The 15,932-nt window shown below is 36.1% G+C and overlaps 1 protein-coding gene across 1 annotated transcript; it reads right to left on the bottom strand.

Annotated features, from left to right (window-relative positions):
• Positions 1-15,067: 15,067 nt before the first annotated feature.
• Positions 15,068-15,931, bottom strand: LOC130966970 (uncharacterized). The gene has a single exon (XM_057891791.1). The coding sequence runs from the start codon at positions 15,929-15,931 to the stop codon at positions 15,068-15,070; it is 864 nt and encodes a 287-aa protein (XP_057747774.1).
• Position 15,932: the final 1 nt, after the last annotated feature.

The raw sequence follows: 15,932 nt of genomic DNA, 5'->3' as shown, positions 1-15,932 counted from the left end.
TGTTGCACATTATTATCATTAGAGGGTATCTGCGCCCTGTCGCCATTAGAGGGTATATGCGCCCTGTCGCCATTGGAGGGTATCTGCGCCCTGTCGCCATTAGAGGGTATCGGTGCCCTGTCACCCTTACAACCAGAGAGAAAACACAAGCATACTCGCTTACAACTTTCATCTCAACCATTCGGCTTAAATTCACAAATCATTCAATTGTATACATGCATTTATATTCAATCATGGATCACCATCCATCTCAGCCATCCGACTCACGGTTCAATCCAGAACCAACCAATATTCATAATCATACACAGCCATTCTGGCCCATAACAAAAATAGTACTTCCATCATTCAACATCGTCAAATTCATAAAACCGGCATTTAAGCCATAACTCACTTTTCTCAAGCCATTTCACTTTGAAATCAAATTTTAACTCTTTTCGACCTTGGCTTTAAAGATCTCATTTCTCAAATCATCTCAGGCTCATAAGCCAAATTTACTCAAAGTGAGTTCTCTTTTAAAACAAAGCCACTCTCGGCATTCTCTTTCCAAAACTTCCAAAACCACGGCAAGTTAAGGATTTATTTCAAAGTATTCAAAATCACCCATCCAATAATGGGATTTTATAATAAAAGCTTCTCGGCAAAGTCCCAAGTCTTTAGGGAAGGTCAAACTATATCAATTCCTTAAAATTCATTGAGACTCTTAAAATCATAGATTCTCGGCTCAAGTAAATAAAGCTGAATTTATTATGAAACCGAACCATACAAAATCACAAGTTCCAACCCGGTCCAAAAATCAACTCATTTGAAACGGAACCGGTTCATTTGAATCAAACCACTTTCAGGTTTCTTTTTGGAACCCATTTTTCTAACTCTTCCAGAATGCCTCAAGCTTAATTACTCAATCAAAAGTCTGGTTTCTTTTAAAACCACCAAAAGCTCCCTTTTATATTGAAATCAATATTAGAGCACTATTCTTCCCTTCAGTGATTCAAATGGTAAAAATAGTTCATTTCTAAATAAGCCGAACTCAAGGTATAAGGTTCATTAAATAAATTAAGTTTGAAAACATAAATATTCTCTTAATAAATCAAATAATACAATTTCTCAAATCCAACCCTTTTTAAATAACTTTTCTAACAAGATTAGGATTTTGTAGAAATTTCGGCAGCACCTCCCCTAAAACTTGGACTTTTGCCACCCGGTTCGGATCCCAACTAAACCGTTTCTCATTCCTTTTCAACAGCTCAAAACCAGAAATCAATTCAAAAGCAAGCTAAATCCAACAGTCGCCTCAGTGGCATATCTCAAGGAAATCATTACAAAATCAACTCAATATCAACCGTTTTAACTCATTTCCAAAGCCTTAAAGAAACAGCTCAGTAATAAATCATTTGTCCAAAACCAAGTCAATTAAAGTAAACCAGGCTGAATCCAAAAGTGCATTCAACTTCTCAAATCATCAAAATAATTAACTCAAATCAAATCAATCCTCAATGGATTAAACTTAAATTTTGAATCTTTAAAGAATCAGCTTCAAACATTACAATTCACAAAGCCACACAACAATTCAGCCAAACCAACATCCATAATCATTCGAGTCAATCAAATAATACATAAGGCAGTTACAATCACCAAATACACAATATCTCACATCAGTATCCATATGTAATAATTCCAATACATAAAACATAATTCTTGGAAAGCGCCACTACCTCAAAACGCAAATCCATAATCCAAACGTCTTACAGAGTCCTTTCTGCCTCAACCCGAACTGACGGCAATCAAAACATCAGCTCCCAGTCACTTTCGCAATAACCATAGCAACACTAATCGCAACATACAACAATCAGGACTCGATTTCCACGTTATCAAAACTCATATTCATTAACCGAACACAACAGAATACTAACGCGAGATCATTCGAAACATAATTTCTTACCGAAACAACACAATGAGGCAACTGCGATTTCGAACTGGCTCGGCAACAACTCCGGCGGCGGCCAGAAGCTCCGGCGGATCAACTGGAAGAACCGTACAACATTAAAACCATCTCAAAAACTAAAAAGGCAGAAACCTCAAATGAAACCCTTACCGACAACTTTTCCGGCGACGGCAGATGTAGCCAGAAGCTCCGGCGGTGGTTCCGGTGGCCTCAGAACTCCGGCAGCGGCGGATCTGAACCCTCTCCTGACCGCGGTTCAACTAACCATCACCAGCAACGGCGACGGACATCAGCAGCGGTGAACAGCAGTAGCTCCGGTGTGGTTCTGACAGCCACAACCACTCCGGCGGCCAGAATCACAGAGATACAGCTCCTTTCTCCGGTCAGATCCAACGGCTGTAAAAGGATCAACCCCGACTCGCGACGCCATTTCCTCCTCCCTTCATGCTTGACGGTGGCAGACCTAGCAGGAAAAGGATCCTCGGCGCGGCGAAACGGCGGTGGTCAGTGGCGCGTCGGCGGCGACTGGACGCAGCTCGTTGCTCCACGGTGACTCCCTTTCTCCCGTTGTGTCGCCTCCACCTCCTCGGGTTCTCCGACAACAGTGGCGCAAACATCGGCGACCACCGTGGCTGGGAGCAGCTCCTTCAACGGCGAGGAACAAGAACCCAATGGCGACTACATTTGACGGTTCTTTCCCCCTCCGCGGCCCTCTTCTCCATCGGTCTCTCTCTCTGTCTTGTGCTGTATTGGCGGAAGCTCGATTGGACTGTGACGGCGTGAGATTAGCGGCGGCGATGCGTGGCAGGTTCGGTGGCTTGGTGTGGTCACGCAGCTGGCAGCAGTGAGGATGGACGGCGTTGACCAGCTGAGCGGCGGCGCCCTCACCCTCCTCTGCCGCAGCTCAGCCTCTCTCTCTCTCTCTCTTTCTTTCTGCTCTCGTTCCTTTCTTTCATGAAAAGGGAAAAAGGAAAATCATGTGCTGCTGCTGCTTGGTTGAGTGGGAAGGGAACCGGGTCATGGTAACGGGTTACTGGGTTAGGGTTTTCTTATTTTAAAAATTAGGGTTAGGGGTAAATTGATAATTTCACATAAAATTGGGAATAATATAATGATTGAAACTCAATTAAATCCAAAACTAATTATGTATTGAAAATACTATTTGTTCCTCAACTTTACAAATTATTTTCAATAAAGTGTCCAAATCAAGTAATTAGAAATAATATACTTAATTCTTTCATTTTCAAAAATAACAGTATTAATATTTTAAAATATTAATTATTTAATCCAAACCATATGAAAATCCTTATTATTTCACAACTATCAACTTTATACTTTAAATATAGAAAATAATCCAATAATTGTGAAATTGGATAATAATCATAACTTATCTCAAATCCAATATATCAAAACTTGCCTTAAAATAATTTCTAAAATTAAGGCTATAAATAGCTATATGATTTGAGACTTGATCATAGAAATACTTTTCAAAGATTTTGGGTCTTACATTCTACCCACCTTATAAAAATTTTTGCCCTCGAAAATTGATGCAAAACGAAAGGAATTTCATAACAGTTCACCCTTAAACACATTTAAGGAAGAAGCAAAATATCTCAACGTATAAACATATATATACCGTTTTTCAAATACTTGGATGGTCGTATGCATAAAGATACAAAGGTAGGAGTGTGATTGCAAAGCAAACCTTACAAGATAGGCTCAATGCACAAGGTCATATGATCTCAAGGCTTTACAAAAACTTGAGGTGCTAAAATAGGGTGCAAATCAAGATAGGCGCTCACAAGGCAAAGTGGTAATTAGTGTGGTAAAAGGCTGCAAAGCATGTTGGTATCTAAATAGCGGCATAATTCGCTAACAAATCTCGTTCCCACTTCAGAACTTCGATTTCCCAACTCCACCAAATATTTTACAACCTCATAGCCAAACATACGCCTAACACTCGCAAACTTGTTTGCAAGGGACAAAACACCCACAACTCATAACATTGTATACCTACCGCTTCAACTTCCATATACACATATCACGTCTTAAGAACTAACGCATCGCGCTACGTATACGTCTACAAGTCGCAAGTGATATCAAAACAATTCTCGAGTCTACTCAGAAGGATACAAGATTTAGAAAGGAGAGTCAAATATCAAAGATAGTACTCATAGATCCGAGGGAATGTATCCAATCCCAGACAACAAGGATGATCAAGCAAATGAAGTTTGCTAGAAATAAATCAATTGACAACCTCAAAGATGACCCTTGGATCAAAGAAATTCAATAGGGCCAATAAGCAGAAAATTAACGCATTAGTTTAAAACAATTTCAAGCTGAGCCGAAGAAGCATGAGATTTGCAGAAGAGAAGATTTCAAACCCGAGACAAAGCTCACAGAACTCAAGAGCATGATTAAAAGTACTTCTGAATGCATTATTCACAAAAGAATCGAAAACTTGCGGAAAATCACTTCGCAATTTAGAAGAAAAGTTAAGTAACAAACATTCTCCAGGAGAATAACAAAAGCAATAACGTGGCTTTGCTGTAATACCATTTTCTGTTGAAGCAAGTCATGCAGTATTTTAAAAACAAGGTGCACACAAGTTTGGCTAAAGGCTAAAATATCTCCTCAAATATTTTAGAAAGATAATTAGGTGCACAACTTAACCAAAAGCAATCATAAAACTCGGAAGAAGAATCAAATGCTTGTTCAAAAATCTCCAAAGTCCATATTCAAAAAAGCGTGTATAAAAATCTTAGCGAAGTCGAAAGAGAAAGTTAAGCTCTATTTAGAAAAGGAAATCCGAGGTAAAAGTTTGCTATAAATTGGTAAAGGAATTAAGTGTTGCATTACTGACAAACCGGTTTCCAATAAACAAGAAAGCTTTCAAAACTTCATTTAAAATAGCGCATGCCCAATTTAAATCAACTTTGTCAAAGATTGAACAATGGTCTCAATTGTAACCAAGCAACAAAAAAATAAGTTCGATTTAGAGCTTCTTCAAAGAGAATTCAATCTGCTTTATAAAATTCAAAACAAGACTCCAAAAGTATACTTGAAATCACCATCTCACAATAATATTCAAGAAGATTAGAATGTACTTGAAAAGGAGTCAAGTCATACAAGAAAGGATCTTAAATCAAAGTAGTTCAAACAAGATCCACTAGGCATGAGACATCAAACAAGCTTTCAATTGATTCAAAAGAATACAAAAGTCATAGAAAAGACAACTCAACCATTAGTAACTTCTCAAGGATAAATCTTTGACTAAAACTCTGGTAAAGACAATGAGAGGATAAACGATGCACCATTTTGAAACGAATTAAACTAACTCATATAGGAATGAGATTCACAAGAAAAATAAAAACCAAGATCAATAGTAACGTTCACAAGGTGTAAAAGGTTAGTTAAAAACAAAGTCAAACATGACGTTCATGGAGATAGAAAGCTATGAGTCCAACATTCTCAAAAGAACAACAATGGCATAAACCATATAGCATGCTAAATCAAACTCAATTCAAAATAAGTTAAGTAAAGCTTATCAAACGAAACTCAACCGGGATAGAAATGAAAAATTCCTTCTTTCCAAAATTTTGAAAAATATCCAAATACATAATCAAATGAAAATGTGCCTTAGAACTATAGTAAAATTATTAGAAAGTCAATTTGTATTTAAAGTAAGTGCAGTTCCATAACACAGTAAAAGCTCACACGAGGTATTAGAAATAGACAATTGTTAAACTATATAAGAAATCTTCAAAGTTGCACCTATAGAGAAGTATATATCTTTTTAACAGCAATTTTCATAAAAATCTCAAAATTGGTTACAATCACTGTTAAATAAGAGGAAAATTGAATCAACAATTTCTCTATTAATGGACTCGGAATCCGGAGTTAAAATGCACAACGCAGAAGGACAAGTTCAAAGTCATATCAAAGGATACATGAATCAAGAAGAACTCAATCAGAGAAAGGTAGATACAACAAGGATTTCAACCAAGCATATGCAATTAAGTTCAAACAGGAATGCATATGAATAGAGGAATAAAGTTGAAAAATCGAGCTACTTTTCAAAAGGATTAGTAACCAAGAACGTCAAGTTAGGATACGAAAGAATAGGTCGACTCGAACAGAATTCAAGACACACAACTGAATAGCCTCGAGAAATAGTTTCCAACGCTCCCAAAACTCGCGATTTGCTTTACTCAAAACTCGTATATCATCTATGATAACCCATTAGTGCTTTCATATACAAAATTCACTAGTATTAAGCCGGCCAAACTTAATACCAAGAATTATGCAATGCAAGACTAACAGCGTTAATCAATAGATCGTCATGTGCACAAAGTTCTAATTCTCGTCATCCGATAAGACCTAATACATGACAAACGCCCAGAGTATGCAATTGAAGCATAGTTGGTCCATTCCTCAGGCTCTACAGGAAGGACTGCTCTGATACCATAATGTAACACCCTAACTACCAAAACTCACGCTTCCGGCTGCGCACTCTGATAGCTCGGACATTACGACGACACTTATACTATTTAATACTAAAATATGAGCCTGTTTAAAACTTTTTAAACCGCAATACCGCAACCAAAAACACTTTTGCTACACAACGTACATCCATACATACCATACAACTTACAAAAACTCATAAAGAGTACATCCATATATATATACATATATATATATATATACAATATTATAAGCATTAACCAATACAATTCCTATCCCTCTTACAGAATATATCAAGATAAAGGCGAGGGTACAAAAATAATAATTTAATGCAATACAGAGCATCTTAATAACAAATAAATAAACTCCTCGTGACTTCTGCGTCCATATCCTGAAAGGGAAAAAATGTAGGGGGTGAGAACATCATCCTCGAAAGGGTTCTCAGTAGAGGGTTTTTGGGAATTACTGTAATAGGATACATGAAGACAAATCGTATCAGTGATTAATAACAGTCTTATGCCTCTTTTCAAAAACAACGGTTTTCAATAAAAGTAAAGTCGGAAATATTTTCTGAAAGAGGAACCATTCAATACTCAACAATTCAAAAACCTTTCAAAACGGTTTATCTATGCTGAAACAAAATAGCCTTTCATATTTATTCCAAACCAGAAACACAAAACCGAAATCAACCATCGATTCATCTCATTCCAACCACGGCCCTAGGCTCAAACAATCCAACCATCAACCAATCACCACAGTCCAACAGAGTCCCAGTAAAAAAAAACACAAATAGGAAAATGCAAGCACAAACAAACAGTTATTGCAAGTAGGACAATTAGCAAATAATCACATAGGCAAACCAAGTATAATATGCACACACAAACAATGTCACATGGATGCATATTATGCATGCCTGTCCCTAGTGGCTGATGATATCATCTGTCGGTTACCAAGCCAACCCGACGTGTCCGGTATCTAACCCGGACACAGTCTCTCTATTGCGCATTATTATCATTAGGGGGTATATGCGCCCTATCACCATTAGAGGGTATATGCGCCCTGTCGCCATTAGAGGGTATATGCGCCCTGTCGCCATTAGAGGGTATCGGTGCCCTGTCACCCTTACAACCAGAGAGAAAACACAAGCATACTCGCTTACAACTTTCATCTCAGCCATTCGGCTTAAATTCACAAATCATTCAATTGCATAAATGCATTTATATTCAATCATGGATCACCATCCATCTCAGCCATCCGGCTCACGGTTCAATCCAGAACCAACCAATATTCATAATCATACACAGCCATTCTGGCTCATAACAAAAACAGTACTTCCATCATTCAACATCATCAAATTCATAAAACCGGCATTTAAGCCATAACTCACTTTTCTCAAGCCATTTCACTTTTAAATCAAATTTTAACTCTTTTCGACCTTGGCTTTAAAGATCTCATTTCTCAAATCATCTCAAGCTCATAAGCCAAATTTACTCAAAGTGAGTTCTCTTTTAAAACAAAGCCACTCTCGGCATTATCTTTCCAAAACTTCCAAAACCATGGCAAGTTAAGGATTTATTTCAAAGTATTCAAAATCACCCATACAATAATGGGATTTTATAATAAAAGCTTCTCGGCAAAGTCCCAAGTCTTTAGGGAAGGTCAAACTATATCAATTCCTTAAAATTTATTGAGACTCTTAAAATCATAGATTCTCAGCTCAAGTAAATAAAGCTGAATTTATTATGAAACCGAACCATACAAAATCACAAGTTCCAACCCGGTCCAAAAATCAACTCATTTGAAACGGAACCGGTTCATTTGAATCAAACCACTTTCAGGTTTCTTTTTGGAACCCATTTTTCTAACTCTTCCAAAATGCCTCAAGCTTAATTACTCAATCAAAAGTCTGGTTTCTTTTAAAACCACTAAAAGCTCCCTTTTATATTGAAATCAATATTAGAGCACCATTCTTCCCTTCAGTGATTCAAATGGTAAAAATAGTTCATTTCTAAATAAGCCGAACTCAAGGTATAAGGTTCATTAAATAAATTAAGCTTGAAAACATAAATATTCTCTTAATAAATCAAATAATACAATTTCTCAAATCCAACCCTTTTTAAATAACTTTTCAAACAAGATTAGGATTTTGTAGAAATTTCGGCAGCACCTCCCCTAAAACTTGGACTTTTGCCACCCGGTTCGGGTCCCAACTAAACTGTTTCTCATTCCTTTTCAACAGCTCAAAACCAAAAATCAATTCAAAAGCAAGCTAAATCCAACAGTCGCCTCAGTGGCATATCTCAAGGAAATCATTACAAAATCAACTCAATATCAACTGTTTTAACTCATTTCCAAAGCCTTAAAGAAATAGCTCAGTAATAAATCATTTGTCCAAAACCAAGTCAATTAAAGCAAACCAGGCTGAATCCAAAAGTTCATTCAACTTCTCAAATCATCAAAATAATTAACTCAAATCAAATCAATCCTCAACAAATTAAACTTAGATTTCGAATCTTTAAAGAATCAGCTTCAAACATTACAATTCACAAAGCCACACAACAATTCAGCCAAACCAACACCCATAATCATTCGAGTCAATCAAATAATACATAAGGCAGATACAATCACCAAATACACAATATCTCACATCAGTATCCATATGTAATAATTCCAATACATAAAACATAATTCTTGGAAAGCGCCCCTACCTCAAAACGCAAATCCATAATCCAAACGTCTTACAGAGTCCTTTCTGTCTCAACCCGAACTGACGGCAATCAAAACATCATATCCCAATCACTTTCGCAATAACCATAGCAACACTAATCGCAACATACAACAATCAGGACTCGATTTCCACGTTATCAAAACTCATATTCATTAACCGAACACAACAGAATACTAACGCGAGATCATTCGAAACATAATTTCTTACCGAAATAACACAATGAGGCAACTGCGATTTCGAACCGGCCCGGCAACAGCTCCGGCGGCGGCCAGAAGCTCTGGCGGATTAACTGGAAGAACCGTACAGCATTAAAACTATCTCAAAAACTAAAAAGGTTGAAACCTCAAATGAAACCCTTACCGACAACTTTTCCGGCGACGGCAGAAGTAGCCAGAAGCTCCGGCGGTGGTTCTGGTGGCCTCAGAACTCCGGCAGCGGCGGATCTGAACCCTCTCCTGACCGCGGTTCAACTAACCATCACCAGCAACGGCGACGGACATCAGCAGCGGTGAACGGCAGTAGCTCCGGTGTGGTTCCGACAGCCACAACCACTCCGGCGGCCAGAATCACAGAGATACAGCTCCTTTCTCCGGTCAGATCCAACGACCGTAAATGGATCAACCCCGACTCGCGACGCCATTTCCTCCTCCCTTCATGCTTGACGGCGGCAGACCTAGCAGGAAAAGGATCCTCGGCGTGGCAGAACGGCGGTGGTCAGTGGCGCGTCGGCGGCGACTGGACGCAGCTCGTTGCTCCACGACGACTCCCTTTCTCCCGTTGTGTCGCCTCCACCTCCTCGGGTTCTCCGACAACAGTGGCGCAAACATTGGCGACCACCGTGGCTGGGAGCAGCTCCTTCAACGGCGAGGAACAAAGACCCAATGGCGACTGCATTCGGCGGTTCTTTCCCCCTCCGCGGCCCTCTTCTCCATCGGTCTCTCTCTCTGTCTCGTGCTGTATTGGCGGAAGCTCGACGGGACCGTGGCGGCGCGAGATTAGCGGCGGCGATGTGTGGCAGGTTTGGCGGCTTGGTGGGGACACGTAGCTGGCAGCAGTGAGGATGGACGGCGGCGCCCTCACCCTCCTCTGCCGTAGCTCAGCTCTCTCTCTCTCTCTCTCTCTCTCTCTCTCTCTCTCTCTCTCTCTCTCTCTCTCTCTCTCTTTCTGCTCTCGTTCCTTTCTTTCATGAAAAGGGAAAAAGGAAAATCATGTGCTGCTGCTGCTTGGTTGAGTGGGAAGGGAACCGGGTCATGGTAACGGGTTACTGGGTTAGGGTTTCCTTATTTTAAAAATTAGGGTTAGGGGTAAATTGATAATTTTACATAAAATTGGGAATAATATAATGATTGAAACTCAATTAAATCCAAAACTAATTATGTATTGAAAATACTATTTGTTCATCAACTTTACAAATTATTTTCAATAAAGTGTCCAAATCAAGTTATTAGAAATAATATACTTAATTCTTTCATTTTCCAAAATAACAGTATTAATATTTTAAAATATTAATTATTTAATCCAAACCATATGAAAATCCTTATTATTTCACAACTATCAACTTTATACTTTAAATATAGAAAATAATCCAATAATTGTGAAATTGGATAATAATCATAACTTATCTCAAATCCAATATATCAAAACTTGCCTTAAAATAATTTCTAAAATTAAGGCTATAAATAGCTATATGATTTGAGACTTGATCATAAAAAGACTTTTCAAAGATTTTGGGTCTTACATATGCAACAGATTTTGAGAAGGATCCAAAGTAGGATTCTTGTGGTACCACAACTTCACAACTTTAACATGAACTTTCCATGATTCTCTCCACGGAGTGATTTTCTCCACCAGATCAACATGGTTATTCATTCCCAAAATATGTAGGATAAGAACACCAAATAGAGAAAATATACAGAGAAGAATTTAGAACTAAGATGAGAAGATAAACACATGAGTTTACAATGTAAGCTTTACATATAGGACAGAGATAGACTAATAGGCATATATAGATTGATATGGCTACACACATCATTTAGGAAGATATCACAAGTAACCAAACACTCATGGGAAAAGAGCAAAAATAATATGGGAAGAGACCTGTTGCAAATTACCAAATACCTACCACATATAGTTGATTTGACAATTCACAATAAAGTAAAAATAGAATTTCATCAGTCAACTATACCAAACACTACAGTTAACTTCAGTCCAATAGCAGAAAGAAAATTATATAATTTATAATGAGCAAACACCCCAAGAAGTAAATTATTTCACAGAAACACCAATAGCACAAACATAGGAGAGAACCATTGATTTATAAAAATAAGTAACAATCACCATGATTAAATCAGAAACCAAACAACTCAAAATTAAATGATAGATCCAGAAAATAGCAACAATTAACACAAAAAAGAAATTGAAACTGCAGAAGGAATCGAGAATGAGATTGAACAGGAGGAGAATAGAACCATAGCCCACATATATCTCTTGAATCGCGGTGGCAACGTCTGCTATCCAAAACCGAGAAATCGAGATGGAGAATGAGATATGCTCGACAGAGCAACCCTGGGGAGAAGGAACAGACACAACGAAGAGAACAACACCCTCATGGTGGGATCGAATGGAATCGCAAAGATAGCCATAACTTCCCTGCATGTGGCCAGAACCGAGGAGGGAAGCCGAAATCTCAGTCGTGGATGGGGGTGCAGACATCATGCGACGGATGGAGATTGGGTTAGGGATAGAGGAGATGGGGTGAGGTAGAAACGCCTTTTAGGATCCCTAATCAACCGAAAGTGATGAATTTGCTGAAAAAAATTAGAATAATCTCACTTTAATTAAGTTTATCGTTTAATTGAGATGATTATATTAATAAAAACAAAATCCTGCAACCAAGTATTTTTTAGACTCGTACTAAAAAAAAGAAAATCAATAATTTTATATATTTAATTTTTTTATTTTATGCAAATTCAATGTATTTAAAAAAATAGTTTAAATTGAAATTTTTAAAAAATAAAAATCTGGTTCATCTATTAAAACAGATACATTTTAACTAACAAAAAAAACAAAATCAATTGAGATTTAGATAAATTCACAAAAATAAAATATAAAATAATAACAATATATTTTATTTGAAAAAAAAACAATATCAGATTTAAAAAAGTAAATAATCAAGTTTTTTAATAAAATTTAATATTTTCAAAAAGATATAGGGCCCGTTTGCAAAACTTTAGAAGTAACTTTTTTAACTTTTAACTTATGAAAAGTAGTAGTATTAATGTCTGATACAATTTTCAAAACCAAATTGCAACTTTCTAAAAAGCTATTTAGGAGCTTATAAAGAAATTAAAAAAAGTGACTTCTCTCATAATACATTTACTTTTTATCACATTTCTATAAAATAAGCACTTTTAGAGTTAAAAATCTAAACACAAAATAACCTAGTTATAAGTTACTTTTAATAGAGTCATTTATTATTTAAGTTATTTTATCAAAAGGAGAAGTTGGTTACCCAAACTGGCCTGGGCCATAGTCAATTAACTTTTTGATAGTCGATAAAATAGCAATATTTAAAAACTGGCTTTTTTAAATGAAAAAAATCAAAGTAAAATATGAACCATCAATTCTATTCATTAAACAAGAGGGTATATCTTAAATGAGAACAACAATTATGTACTTATAGAGTATGCCATATTTGTATAGAGCATTAGATTATATTACATAGAGATCAAAGGTTAATATAAAAGAAGAACATTGGTAGACTGTAATAGATACATAATATCTTAGTGCATAATTAAGTACTTTAAATAACAATACTATAACAATATTTAAATTCATACAAAATTATTTTGAACTAAAACAAAATATTTAAAATATTAGACATCAAATTAGAATTTTTACTAAATATTAAAACCAAAATAATAAAAAAATAGAAGACAGAAGACACCAAGAATAATTGATACATACATTATAAAAAAGTTACTACTAATAATAAATATTACATAAATATATATCTTAGAAATAATTAACAAAAATAAAATAAATTGTATGGACCGAGTCTAATTAAGATTAAAATAAATTTTTTGTTTATAATATTAAAATGAAACTTGCATTGGTATCATATGACTTTTCTTGCAGTAAAAAGATAAATAATTATTTTTCATTAATAAGATGGTCATATTTTATTTTTATTAATATATTAACAATATAATTTCTTTCTAATTTTTTGGAAAAAATAATATTAGAATTAAAAAAGTAAATAATCAAATTTTTGAATAAAATTTAATATTTTCAAAAAGACACATAATATATGGAAGAACATCATTATATGTGCAGAAGACATTTTTAGGGAAAGATAACAGAGGACCATGATGCCAACTTGGTGTCACAACACCCATTCCTTTCTCAATGAAGCTATTAAATTCAGTGCAAACAACTTTATGTCTATGAAATATAACAGATGAAATATAAAATAGTTTTTATTAAAAAAATAAAAAAATGAAATTAAACAATATAACAAACAATTTAAATGGATTATTGAATGGGAAGAAAAATCGAAATGCAAAACTTGAATAGGAGAGGGTGGATCCATAAACTCACTTTGTTGGAAAAACTCTGCTAATCACATCACGCTGATGAAGTAGATTAGGTAGAAACCCGATACCTAGACAATGACTGACAAAAACAAACCATGATCCATAAATATAAAAAAACATAAGTAGAAATTTCATCTTTCTAATCATTATAAAAACCAAAATATTGATAAAATAGACAAACCACATACAAAAAAAACCTCAACAGCTAACAATAGGAGAAATGATAATCAAATTAACACGAAATTGCAGACAATGAAGGTGAAGAAGATGAATCCAATTGATAGACCATATTCAAATTAACATCAACTTCCAAAGAATGTAAAAAAGAACATGAACCCAGAAACATACGAAGCTAGATAACAATTCACAAATTAGCAGATTCACAAACCCTAGACAGTAAAACCTGGATTAACAGTGTAAGAGATACGAAATTTGATCACAAGAATATACACAATGAACAAAAAGGAAAACGATGAAGACGAAAACAGGTTTGGAAGTAAAGGTACCAGAAGAGTGTATCTGATTGATTGGTTGCAGATCTTCTATTTGAGACTCTATGGGAAAATCCTTAACCTGCAATGAATGACAAGGAACCAAAGACCGAAGAAATAGAGGCTGTAGACAACGTTTGGTAGGGCAGAGGGAAGCAGATCAGGAAATGAAAACAAAGGGGCTTGTGTTCAATTTGATGATTACCAGATCAACTAAATCCGCAAAAAAGGGGCTTGCATGAAGGAATTGCGAGAAAAGACAGCTGACGGCGAAAGCAAAGAGGAGCACATACACCCTTCCTGAGGAGAAGCCACACTGGAGAAGAACGTCCATCTTGGATGTCTGCGGGCCTGAAACGCGGATAGCTCTCCACATCGGAGATGAAACCACGCGTATGCTAATATATAGTAATATATTCTATATTTATAAATCGTATAAATACTCTTCTTTTATAACATCCTTTGATTTTCATTTAATAGAATCTAACGGTTCATAAAAAATGGTGCATCTAGTGCACACAAAATGGTTGAGACGATTTTACACATACCCCAAAGAAATTGTCCCTCTCTAAAGAAAACATAGACCAAAATAAAACTATAAATTACATAGATAAGATTGGAATGTATAAGAAGAAACTACATTATATCTTATCAAAAACTTCCGTAAATACAACGTTTTCAGTTCTGATAGGATCAACTAATCCATCATCACAAAGTAAAATCTTAAGACCATTTCTATTCCTAACTCGGGAAACAGCTACATAAAGTTGACCGTGACAAAACACAGGACGACGCAAGAACAAACCAACTGTTGATAATGTCTGACCCTGGCTTTTGTTTATTGTCATCACAAACGACAGAGAAACCGGGAACTGACGGCGTTGGAATTTAAACGGTATAATATAACTGTATCACTGGAAATCATATTCATTCTACTGATAAAAACTTTATCCCCAACATTGCTACCAGAAACAATATCCGTACCGATCACATTTCTCCCTAAATCTCGCACAACAAGTCGGGTCCCATTACACAAACCCCCAGCTAGATCAATATTCCTCAACAAAATAATAGGCACGCCTATTTTCATCTTCAACGAATGATTAGGTAGACCAGAACACCTAATCTGATTCAAGAATTCAACATTTATCCAATCAACATCAACATTAGAATAGACATCACTACCACATATCGAATCAGCACTGAGATAATTTTTCTCCTCCCCGGACAACAAGTCAACTATATAATTGTTTATCTCTTCAACATTGTCGACAGTCTGAGCCAAAATTGCCCTATCCTGGAAAAAACTTGGATCACGAAAATTCTTAACCAAATTCGGATAGATTGTATTTACAATATCTTCCACTGGATTTTCCAAGACAGGAATGATTAGATCAGAAGGAATTTCAACAAAAAGTTTATCATTGACCACTGTTCTACATCGACCTTCACCGATTTGAAGTATCCAATCTGAAAATGACCTTAACTCCTGAGGAGTTGATTGTTCCAATCCCATTGTTAACCTCATATTTTTCGTCAGACACAAAACTTCACAATATTTCCAGAGGACAGAAGAATTTATCGAAGCCATGACAATCTCAGCACGAGAACCTTTCGAAATAACTGGCAAGACCTGCCTAAAATCACCACCGAGAACGACCACCTTCCCACCAAAAGGTAAATCTTTATTCCTATCAGAGACCGAAACCATT

Source organism: Arachis stenosperma, chromosome 3 (assembly GCF_014773155.1).
Source record: "Arachis stenosperma cultivar V10309 chromosome 3, arast.V10309.gnm1.PFL2, whole genome shotgun sequence".
NCBI lineage: Eukaryota > Viridiplantae > Streptophyta > Magnoliopsida > Fabales > Fabaceae > Arachis > Arachis stenosperma.
The sequence above is the reverse complement of the archived record's forward strand: the minus strand, read 5'-3'. Positions and strand labels throughout refer to the sequence as shown.

Bases quoted from the DNA above. Each gene is read 5' to 3' on its own strand.
- LOC130966970 (XM_057891791.1), bottom strand. From the start codon at position 15,931: ATGGTTTCGGTCTCTGATAGGAATAAAGATTTACCTTTTGGTGGGAAG.